We start from the raw sequence: 12,264 nt of genomic DNA on the forward strand, positions 1-12,264 counted from the left end.
AAGGAAATTATGGTCCTAAATGATTTATGATATGACATTGTGTGCTTCCGTTTGTGGCCCAGTGGATTTGTAGCTATCTCTTATTTAACATTTTCTCGACTCTCCTCGGTGATAAACTTGAATCTGATTGAGGGATCATGGGCCACACCCTGCCACATCCAGATGACGCCCATGACCACATGTGCTTTACTTCTTTAATGTCAACAATCCTTATGATTAACAGAACTTGGCTTTGAAGGATTTGGAAATGGCTCTCGTGGTAGTGGCTGATTGAGCTATGGGGTTTAAATCAGAAAGCTTAACAGAAGCACACAAACACACTGACTGGAAAGCAGCCACTCCCTTAAAACACAATAACCTGTCAGTAAGGCCCTGGGCGACAAAACTGTTGATTCAATGAGGCTGTTCTAGACAGTGAACCCTGAAAATCAAAAAGACTTAAAAACTGGAGGTAGTGACAGTAATAAGACAAATATGGATGACAGTACCAATGCTCTTCAGGCATGCTGTTATTGTCTGGGTCTGTTATTATGAAGACACAAAAGGGCAATGCGCCTTTAAGAGGTGCTCCCTTCACTGGCAGTTGCCCAGTAACAATGCATCTGCAGTGCAGAGCATCGCAACACACCGATAACGCTTTGTCACCCCAAACCTTGTCCTAAAAAATGTCATGTAATGTACATTTACTTAACAAACATACCCACCTCGTAGAACATGACGCAAGACTATATTCGCCATCATCAGGATGTACATTTAAATTTGGTTAACAGCAAAAACACAACATTTCTTTGTTTTGTTTCTCAAATTAGCACTGCTAATTACGCAGTCTCCGTCGGATTAAATAGCTGCTCAGTAGGGAGCAGTGTCGACACAGAAATGTGTTTCGCTGCTTAGCTGGCCGAATACACCGCTTAGTTAAAGGCCTTGCCTCATGCTCTACAACACTGGCTATAGACTGAAGCACCACTTATCAGCAAAGCGACTTAAAACTGACATTTTTATAAAAGACATTGCGCGTGGCGTTATAACCTCTATAGAAGAAAGCGCGTGTTCGCGGGGCGGGCCAAAGCTACAGGGCATGATTGACAGCCTTGTGTTGGGAGAAGTTCACTACCACAGGTGTCTCGCATTAAAGCTAAACAAGCTTAAACAATCATGCCAACAACAGACCCAATATAATAAAAGGTTTTGACAATACAATGCCTTCAGTTCTAAATTGAGTTATTGCGTTATGGTTTTGACGTTACGTTAGACCTATGAAATTATTAATGTCTTACGTTTAAACGACACACATATGGTTAAGAAAATAACGAATGGGTAAATTAAAATTAACACTAGGCTACCTAACTTAACGTTAAACTGTTTCTTACCAGATAGCTTTGATTCTTTGGCAGCAGCATTTTGTCCATCGGCAATCCCTTGCGACGATGATATCTGGGCGGACTGAGTCATTGGATCCATTTTACTGTAGTTTCAAAGCAACTGCACAACTGAGGTGAAATGTCTGTCGTCTCGATATTGAATGCCGTATACTGTCCTTTGAAGACGTATATTGTGTCAGACTTTCCTTAAATTTCCCAAAGAGCGGGACTCAGGTCTGCACCTTAACGCAACGTCCGAGCACTGACAGATCAGCAGAGATGGAGGGAAACAAGGAGGACTATGGAGGAGGGGAAAAAACATGTCGGGGTGAGACGCGTTCAATGTCTCCGTTGAGGCTCCTATATCTCAACGCTCAACTGCTACGCATGAGTTGCAAACTGCGTTCAAGTACGATAACATAACACCATAACATTATTTTATTACCACCACTTTTTGACTTGTGCTACTTCCTTGCTAAATTCAAGAAACTTATTAGTGAATTGCAACAGTATAGGCAAAATGTGTAATTGTGTTGTGAAGTTCACACACAATGTAGAAATACTCCACAGCACATGAAGGCAGCACGAGGAATATTCCTGAACACAGACACCATGATACCTGCTCTGATAAAAAGTGTGATTTTGTATTTCGATCATTTGCTATTTAGCATTGAGAGTCTACATGAGTATAATTTGAATTAATATCAAAATATGAGTGCACATAGGTAGGATAAATGTCGATAATTATGGGTTGATGCATTAACTAGTGTTTGTATTCGCTATTTGTAACAAAGCCAGCTATGTTCACATTGATTACATTGCTTTTAAATTATGAAGATGTAATGAGTTAACGGCTATGGGAATACTTTTATACGAGTCCAAATTGTGTGGATTTTGCTGTAGCTTGTTTTCCATTATGTAATGGTTACCTTTGTTCCATTTTGTAGCAATATATCACATGACGGCTCCATGCCGCCTTCTGCTGGCAGAGTCTACGAACAACACATTGTGAACTACATTTCCCAGCATACACGATGGGAAACTGTGTGCGCACTGCTTAAGATCTACAACCATAGGGATGGGTCTATCAACGTTCAACAGGGCTTGGCAGAGTCCGCCATGTTTTTATAAGATCTACTCCGTTACGCAAACGTAGAGACTGGCAACACACTGCAAGTGAATTTCAGGCAGACTGAACTGCGCGGCAAAAGAACGGGGACACAAACAAAAACATGTGGCTGAGGCTGTGAGAATACGGGTAAGTTATCTCCTACACATGGTCTATTTTTCTGTTAATGAGAGTTTAGAGTAACTCAGTCTTGCGGCATGTTGTGATGATGTGTTTTGCGTGAGTGTTAGGAGGATACGCATTATCCAAAAGTGGTGAGTTTAGCTAACTAGCAGCTCGTTAGCTTATTAGCAGCTTCTGACAACAGCCGTCATTCATCCAGCTGCTCCCGAGCTGTTTGTCACAGTGTGTGGCCCGCTTTCTGGTTCGGTATTGTTATGCTTTATCTTACAAGAAGTGAATATCCATTCAGGAAAACTAACACCGATAGCAAGCATTAATGGGTAGCTAACGTTTACTTAACTTAGTTAGTTAGCTAGTTAGCCTGGATCAGCAAACCCGATTTACAAATGAATGAATCTATTGCTAACAGAATGTTCCTGGTCGGTAGTTAATATAGCAATACTACTGCGTTTCTGGCCATGCGTGGACATTTCGACGCGTTAATCGGAAGAACGAACATAGGAGAGCATCCTTTTTGAATTGAATGTGGCTACATCTGTAGCAGTAGGAGTGCCCCGCCCACCAAAGCGCCATATAGCCCATGTTAGCGGCGTTGATGTAACCAGCATTATGCAACCAAAGCTGCTCATCCCCGGGTTAGTGACTAGCTTTATGTCTGCAGAAGTTAGAAAACCACGGGGCAAACACTTATTACTCAGGTTATTAACAGGATGTGTATAAATGCTGATAACTCATCATAGTAGATTCATAGAATATTTGGCAACAAAATTGATAAATAGACTTCAAAAATATATATGTAAACTGTAAATCATATATTTTTGTACAGCAATATTATTGCCTTTTAATAGATCTGTGTAATTGTATTTTTCAGCCTTTTGTGCATTTGTAACATAACCAAAAGCAAATGTTTTAGTGTTATTATAAGAAATAACCAGCAAAGCAACAGTTACATGGAAAGTCTGAAATATTTATATATTTAATGTCTAACTTATCCCATGTGTTGACCCAAGCAAACAGTGAATGTACCTCAATAAGTATTGAATGTCTACCTGTGTTTAGCCTTTTGTATCTTATATCTCTATGGTTGTGAAACTTAAATGTTTTTAAGACATCAATACGCCACTGTTATACTGTGTACCATGAAAGCACACACTGTATATTATTTGTATTCACTCCTACTCACATGTCCTACAGCAAACACAAACTAAATTTCACTGCTGAAAATAGTCCCCAATAAATGTGCTATTTGACTAATGTTTGCCAAAGAACCACGGTGGCCAGTCCAGAGTTGAACTAACTGCTGTGTAACATTCAGTTGTGCAGGCGAGGAGAGCATCTGAGTTGACTGACTTCGGAACATCATGGGTTTGCATTCAACCCAGAAGAAGCACTTCCCCCTGCGGGGGATCGACGGCGTGGTTCAGCTGTTTGATACTGAGCTCCGCAAGCCTGAGCCAGACCTCGCACTTCTCTCCCTGGTCCTGGGTTTTGTTGAGCATTTCCTGGCTGTGAACCGGGTCATACCCATAAACGTTCCAGGGGTCCGGTTTGAACCACTGGAGGCGGACTGTCCCAACTCCTGCTTCCCCACTGTGGAGCTGGGCATGATTTCTGCACTGTATGAGCGCTTCACGGCCCAGATCCGTGGAGCGGTGGACCTCTCCCAGTACCGGAGGACGGGTTCAGGGTCCAGCAGGGAACTGGTGAAGAAAGTATCCGATGTGATCTGGAACAGTCTAAGTCGCTCTTACTTCAAAGACCGGGCCCACATCCAGTCTCTCTTCAGTCTCATCACTGGTATGAATCCGAACCGAATCCCTTCACCGTCCCACATAGGGGACTTTACATTGTTACAGCAGAAATGAAGATGGCGACAAAAAATAAAACACTATTAGATATAGGGCATTCACATAATATTTGTAGTGTAACACATAGAATGTAGTTTGGAAAAATGATATATTGCACAGTTACACACAGATTTGTTACAATATTAAGATTGTAAAGCTAAGAAGGAAGCCAGTAAGTATTATAATTTTAACTTGGTAAATATTGCGCATAAGTGGTATTGCACAGCAGTGGTTTCATAGTCTTTGTTTTTAAATGATTGCTCGTTGTGACATGACATCTTAAGTATAACTAAAAAAATATTTTTACGAATATTTTTTCTGGAGGTTTAAAATAGCATTTTTAAAACATTTTTATTTGAACCAGGTACCAAATTGGACAGCTCCGGTGTGGCATTCGCGGTGGTGGCCGCCTGCCAGGTTCTGGGTCTAAAAGACGTCCACCTGGCGCTGTCTGAGGACCACGCCTGGGTCATTTTTAGCAAAAATGGGGAAGAAACGGCCGAGGTGACCTGGCACGGGAAGGGTAACGAGGACCGACGAGGACAAACGGTCACAACAGGAGTCAGTGAGAAGGTGAGGTCTATCACTGTCCCGTACCTGAAATAATGATGAAAAACAGGGTAAATGTTTATTTTATGTGAGAAACATGTTGGCCTGTATACTGAGTTTTTTCCCGAGAAAATAATTATGATCACTTTCAAATTTATGGTGTCTTGTTACATCATTGTCAGTAAAATACAGCATGTCCTGTTTACAGTCACTCGATTTGAATTCCCCCTATTGGCTCTTTTTGCCACTGACGATTCAGTTTTATGTCACCAAACCAGTCTAATGTGTGACTCATGTTGGAACCTCTTGGTAATGTAATTAGTCAGTGTAGCGGATCCTTTGAATCCCTTGAACCTTGTAATTATATGTAAAGTATTTCTGATTAACTTTGTGACCTTCTGTGTGTGTGTCCTCAGAGCTGGCTGTACCTGAAGGGCTCCTACATGAAATGTGACAGAAACATGGAGGTGGCCTTCATGGTCTGTGCCATCAACCCGTCACTGGACCTGCACACGGACAGCTCCGAGCTCTTGCAGCTACAACAGGTGAACACAGCACCTCTAGTGTGCAGTGGGTGGATGCATATCCGCTTTTTTCATCTTCCGGCACACACTGCAATTCTCACTTTCACAGATGATGCTGGAGGAAGTGGTGACCTAAATATCAGAGAGCCAACCAAAATTGTAGAAGTAGCATCTTTTAGAATGGAAATGCTCATTATATTCTCTTTAATCGTAATTTTTAGCAACTGAATTTCAGTAGTGTTTCTTTCTAACAACTTAGTTTGGCTGTCTTTTTTTCATATTGTTCTTAGTCATTATCAAGCCAATTTCTGTAAAGTGATTCCAATTCAGAATTTATTTATTTATTATTTATCAATTTATTCAATTCAAATTAAGGATGTACCGATTGAAAAAATGTTAAGAATAACAATTCTTGCCGATGTTTTAATATGTACACTGTAATAGTAGCATAATGTAGCCTATCCCTTTAAGAGAGAGAGTGGGGGATATGTGTGTGCATGTGTAAGAGCATGCACACACATATTCCCCCCCCCCCCCCCCCCCCCCCCCGAATGACTTTACAGTTACGGCAAACCCACAGTCAATGTTCTAATCCTTCAATCCTAATTCAATCATTGTCATATCAGGTCAAACTCCCTGCTTCTCTCTCTTTCTCTAAACATACACAGTGTCTTATTATTTGAGTTAATAACTTAAACAAAAGATAGTTAGAATATATATAAACATTCTTAAAACACTTTTTAAAGGCTGTTTCCAATGAAGGCCTGGTACAGGTAAATAGTGCAGCCACTATTTGCCCTTCACTAACTTGTTAGATGTTTCTTTAGGAGCCCCTTCTGTCGCTCTCACTGATTTCTCCCTTTTTTTCCTTCTCCCGAAACACAGAAACTCTTATGGTTGCTCTACGATCGAGGCGACCTGGACAGGTGAGAGTTTATTGAGGAATGAAATGTCTCTGAAGTCTCACAGTTTCTACACACTGTGAAGAGTTGAGGTGTAGACTTGCTAAATTCCACCCCCCCTCCTTTTCCTGTGCGGTGGTCCAGGTATCCTATGGCCATGGGCACTCTGGCAGACCTCGAAGACCAGGAGCCAATCCCAGGCAAGGAGAGCCCCCTGCAAATCCACCTCAAGGTAAATAAGAAAAACAAAGAAGACTTGTAGGACGTGAGGAAAGGATTTTGAGGCTCCAATGTATCGCAGTATGTTGAGCTATACATTTTGAAAACATCAGATGTTCGGCTCCATGTTTCAGGAACTAAATGTGATCACCAACTACTAACTATGGGGTTGGAAATGGCCAAAATATAACTGTACTTTCCCGCCTTCAACTACTTTGTTAAGAATTGAGAGAGTCTTTTCTCTTGTTATCTTGAGACATCAGGATGTCTGATTCCTCCTGTGTTTCTATGCTCCCCCTCTCTCAGGCTGTCAGCTCGGCTCAGAGGTTCTACAACAACGAGCACATCTACCCCTACATGTACCTGGCTGGTTTCCATTACAGACACCGAGATGTGCGGGAGGCTCTGAAGTCCTGGTCCGATGCAGCGCAGGTCATGCAAGAGTGAGTCCACACTGCTGATACACACTGGGGGAAAGTTGAGAATGAAACAGCAATCCACAAAGTTACTAAATACAGGGTTCCTACGGGTGCTGGAATTGTAATGTGGTGTTTTCAAGGTTTGAAAAGTGCTTGGAGTTTGGGTAAAGTGCTTGAATTTGTAATTGCTTTACTTTTATAATAAATTGCTGTCCAACTGAATAGTTCGCTTTTAAGATAATTTGTCTGATTGTTTTTTATTGGCTCAGCCGGGTATTATGGGATGCCGAGTCTACTTACAGATGGGTCACTCATTTAGAAATATTAAACTTTATTTGATTTTTCTTTTAATTTGTCATCATTTTGTAGAATGCTATTGCAAAACACACATTTGGTTGTTAATACTTGCATACAAAGCATGTGATTGAATGTGAGGAAGTGAAATAATGATTTGAGTACAAGTATGTGTATATATAACGATGTCATTTACCACAGCTGTAAGCTGCTTGAAAATTCACCTTGAAAGTGCTTGAATTTGATTTGGAAAAGGTGTAAGAACCCTGTAAATAAATAGCCATTACTTTAGCCCCAATACAATTAATAATAATGCCATTTGTATTTCAGTTTTTGCAGTATTCAATCCATTTTCCCAATGTGTTATCAGCTATGTGTATTTGGGTTCTAGCTGTGTATGCTATCCTTTCGATAGCGTACACTTGGTTGATCCGATCCCTGAGCGGTCTCTTTAGTTGTAGCTTCACCAGTTGAACACAAGGTGGCAGTAAATGCAAATCTCTTTTCCCCACGATGGGTTATTACTTCTAAAACACAAATGCATTTATCAGCTGTCTCATCCCAAAGCTAAGAGATCTGACAAATGCACGCGAGTTCTGGTTCGGACTGTGACTGCACAGTGGGTCTCACTCTGTCACTCCCAGCTGGCAGAATCCCTGAGAGGGTGTGGTGAGACAGGAAGTGTCCAGCATCCTCACACTCTCCTCCCTTTCAGACACACTGTTCATGAGCTGCAGCTAAAAATATCACCACTGACCCATCACAGCTCACATTCCCCCCCCATCTATCAGCTTCCTTTTCCTGCCCCCCATTGTTCTTCAGCTCACCAAACTGTACACCATGTATGCGTGTGTATCCAAAACAGTGGGTTCTTTGTAGATCAAACATGCTCAAAGTTCACGCGTCTGTACATTGGAAATGTGTCAACCTGTTTAATAAATGTTGACTACTTAATTCAATATTTTAAGTAAGTACAAAGAAAATGTTACTTTAAAAATGAGCCGACACCTGCTACTTGGCAAAAACACAAGAAATCATAAGAAAGATTATTACCTATTTCTAGTAATAATAATAATAATAATAATAATAATAATAGCAAAAATAAAACAAAGCTGGTCAAAAGAGTATACTGTTATAAAGTCCACATGGAAAGATTTAGTAAAATAAATATATGGAATGGAGAAAAATAGCCTTGAATTAGAAATCATGTCTTCATCTTCGATGAATGATGGGAAAATGTGTGAGGTTTAAAACATTAAAACATAGTTATTGATGATTGAATGAACATAGAAGAGAAAGAAACATGTATTTTTCCCCTTGTTAGCTTTATCCTCTTAATTATTGTTCCTTTTTTTCTGATTTGAGGATATTTATTTCACGTTTTTAGTTTTAACTTTCATTTAGTTGAGTATTAAATAAATAAGTGTTCCAGGTCAAAGACATCAAGTGGTCTCATTGTCAGTCTTATCTCACAGGATATATTCAGACTTCCTCCCTGTTGTTATTTTAATAATCCATATCCTCTCACAGGTATAACTATTTCCGTGAAGACGAGGAGATCTACAAGGAGTTCTTTGACATCGCCAATGACGTTATCCCCACTCTGCTGAAGGAGACGGCTGCTGCTGCAGAGAGCACCGGGGAGGGGGGAGAGGGGGGAGACGGATCTGACAAGGCAAGTATTCCCCCCCTAGACAAGCAATCCAGAAGATCAAAATGCCCAATCTGGTCTGATTTTACTCCGGAAACTGAGAACGAGACCCCTCCACCTCATATTAGCAGATGATCTGTATCTGGATAATGATATCTGCAGCCGTAATGGAGAGTTAGTTAGTTAGTTAGAATAGAAAGTCATTCACATTTAAAATACAGCTAATGATGTAGCCCATTTACACTACCTCACAGGATATATTTGACTTTTAATAAAAAGCTAACATTTTATTATTGTATTTAGTACATTATGTTATGTTTCTGTCCCTTTTAGTAGATTTGTATATTAGAGAGTATTCTAATTTATTCTGTATATTTTGTACTGTGTATTCTTACATAATCTCCTGATTATGTATTTTCTACTGAAAATAAACAGTATATATTTGCTTTTATGTTAATTTTATTTATATTTTATAAAATGTCTATAATTTAAACCAGTACATCTTTAAACCTTTTACAGTCCCCCATGGCAGATTTCTATGGACTCCAATTTGTATGTGTTATGGCTGAGGTCAAAATTCAAATGCAATTCATTCTTCTACCTGAGTTAAGATCAAGTGTTGGCACCAGGGGGGGTGGGTTCTGAGTGACACGTCCTGTCTGACGGGTTCTGGATAACTAATAGTGAATACTTTGATTTCAGGATCAGCCAAAGCAGGCAGCAGCTTTCTCTGCACTTCAGGACTCAGAGTGCTTTGCTCACCTGCTGTGTTTTTACGATGGCATCTGCAAATGGGAAGAGGGCAGCCCCACGCCGGTCCTTCATGTGGGCTGGGCCACCTACCTGGTCCAGTCTCTGAGCCGCTTTGATGCTCAGGTGAGGAACCCCAGAACCGCTCATAGCTCTGACCTCCAATTTCATCAATTTACTGTCATTACTGTCCATGAAAATCTTCAGTCCCAGGCTCCTCCATCAATGCAACATAAATGTATATAACACTTGAAACGCATTGTGTGTGTTGCAAGACCAATGAGTGAGTAATGCAGATGAGGTAAACTATATACATATCAAATAAAATGGTGTCAGATGTCTGGTCAGACGGCAGGGACAGCTCTGTGTTTACGGAGAATAAATAGGGGATGGATGTCCGGTGGGTCTGCCGGTGGACGAGTGGCAGGCAGCAGGCTGACACTGATACTTGAAATTTCTGAAATACATCCTTTCTTTCACTCTCCTTTTTTCTGGAGAGGAAGTAAAGAAACTGGAACTCTGGATTTATTTGTTGTTTGAGGTGCAATATATGACTCAGCAGCTTTAAGACATGAAGACACTATTATTTTCCGCACATCTTGTATCTAAAAGTGTGTGTGCTCTGATTCCAAAGGTGCGTCAGAAGGTGACGATCATCACCAAAGAGCCGGAGCCCCAGAATGATGATGACGACATGTCCAGTGACGACCCCCGGGAGGGCCGCAGAAGAGGACCAAGGAGGGAGTCCAAGCTGGATGAGCAGAGCTCCCCTCCTTCTGCTGCCCCAACCTCCCCCTCCTCCCAGTTATCAACTCAAACACCAGCAGCAGCCCAGCCCAAGAAGGTAGGGGATGTAGCGGGCCGCCGACGCTCCTCCCAGGGCCTTCGAGGGGTTGACGCTGAAGGAAAACCCAAGTCCCCCAGCCCGGACTCTTCACCCTCCTCTCCCTCCCCTGCTGGGCCAGTGGTCACCTTCAAAAGCGAGAAGATGAAGGGGATGAAGGGGCTGCTATGTGCAGCCAAGGTGAACTCCAGCGCCATCAAGCTGCAGCTAACCGCCCAGTCACAGGTCCAGATGAAGAGGCAGAAGAGCACCCCCTCCGGGGATTACTCCATGTCCTTCATGAAGCGCCAGCGCAAGTCTCTCTAGACATGCTGATTGTTTGGAGGAGGACACTCTGTAGGACAAACTGTGAACAGACAGCCGATAAACCTCGCTTTTGTTAGTGAAACTTTTTACCAGTGTTTTCATCCAGAGGTCCAGTTCAGTCAATCGCTCCCAGCAATATATTTGACTTGCACACATGAGTTAAGCGTCACATATCAGGTTTGAACTGATGAAGTGAACATTTCATTCTGTTTTTATTTTACTAAGACCAGAAAAACAAATTCTGCCTTGTTTGATAGATTGTAAGCACTCATTCATCCTTAGTTTGTGTTTTGATTGGCAGCCAATTGCGCACTTACTATGAACATGCAGATGTTTCGAAGCCAAAGTAAGGAGGGAGAATACAATACAGGCGTGTAAATATCCACTTGTACCATTAGGAACCTGTCCATGACTTAAGCCTTGGAAGTGATTGATTAATTTAGGATAGTTACTGTGTAACATTGTCCACTTCTGCTTATCGACAGCTTCTTTCTTGCTAGCTCTTTGTTGCCTTACTTTTCCTTTGTTCTTACTAAAGTAGGTGGCCTTTAGTTTTGAGAATAGCTAAGCTAGGCCTTTTTCTAATGATTAGAGAAGACCAGGAAGACCATGCACTGTTGAGAAGGAGCCACATTAGGTGACCCAGCTACATCCTATTTGCTTGATGACTTGTGGTTGTTGTTCTTGTTTTTGTATCTGCAAGTAATAAAAAAAATAAAATGTAATGCCGTCTGAGAATGTGTATTAGATGGCATATTTCATCTCTCTCTCTCTCTCTGTATATATATATATATATATATATATATATATATGTGTGTGTATATATATATATATATATATATATATGTATGTGTGTGTGTATATATATATATATATATATATATATGTATATATATGTGTGTGTGTGAACACATGGTTACCGTTGACTGAGCTATAACAGGCTCAAATCTGTAAAAACTCTCTGTCTGAACTAACACGTTCTGCAGTGGGAGGTATGTATTTGCTTCATTCAGCAGAAAAGCAGTGGTTCCTCTCCAGAGAATATGTTTACTGTGGGTGAGATGATGGGGTTGTGCTTTCATTGGACAAATGAGATGGAAGAAGGATAGAAAAACTGACACTAGTCATGTCCATGGATTACCCTGTACAGCAGGAGCATGTGAGTGGCACTGCAAATATTAGTTTTCATTTGGATTGGTCAAAAGTCTTAATACACTTTTTTATTTATTATCCAAATCACAGAACAGATTTAATAGAATTTTTGAAAATTGACGAGATACATAAAACTAAAAGTATAAAAAGTGAGATACTTGCGTTTACTTGTGAATACAATTTAAAAAGGCAGA

At 40.9% G+C, this 12,264-nt stretch overlaps 2 protein-coding genes across 4 annotated transcripts in view; one reads left to right on the forward strand and one right to left on the reverse strand.

The window, feature by feature from the left end:
• The window catches only part of rtn3 (reticulon 3), a 29,303-nt gene extending 27,616 nt beyond the window's left edge, over positions 1-1,687 (reverse strand). The window contains exon 1 of one of the 3 annotated variants that reach the window (XM_063901234.1): positions 1,371-1,687. In XM_063901234.1, the coding sequence (XP_063757304.1) occupies positions 1,371-1,461 (91 nt within the window). In that variant the 5' untranslated portion in view covers positions 1,462-1,687. The remainder of the gene's footprint in view (positions 1-1,370) is intronic. The other 2 variants (XM_063901232.1, XM_063901233.1) reach the window with 2 other exon arrangements.
• A 277-nt stretch (positions 1,688-1,964) lies between these two features.
• men1 (multiple endocrine neoplasia I) lies at positions 1,965-11,656 on the forward strand. The gene is made up of 11 exons (XM_063901250.1): positions 1,965-1,995; positions 2,309-2,619; positions 3,929-4,410; positions 4,825-5,033; positions 5,426-5,554; positions 6,419-6,459; positions 6,580-6,667; positions 6,961-7,097; positions 8,898-9,042; positions 9,721-9,894; positions 10,403-11,656. The coding sequence occupies exons 3-11, from the start codon at positions 3,975-3,977 to the stop codon at positions 10,916-10,918; spliced, it is 1,875 nt and encodes a 624-aa protein (XP_063757320.1). The 5' UTR covers positions 1,965-1,995; positions 2,309-2,619; positions 3,929-3,974; the 3' UTR covers positions 10,919-11,656.
• Positions 11,657-12,264: the final 608 nt, after the last annotated feature.

This window comes from Eleginops maclovinus, chromosome 14 (assembly GCF_036324505.1).
Source record: "Eleginops maclovinus isolate JMC-PN-2008 ecotype Puerto Natales chromosome 14, JC_Emac_rtc_rv5, whole genome shotgun sequence".
In the NCBI taxonomy this organism is placed as follows: domain Eukaryota; kingdom Metazoa; phylum Chordata; class Actinopteri; order Perciformes; family Eleginopidae; genus Eleginops; species Eleginops maclovinus.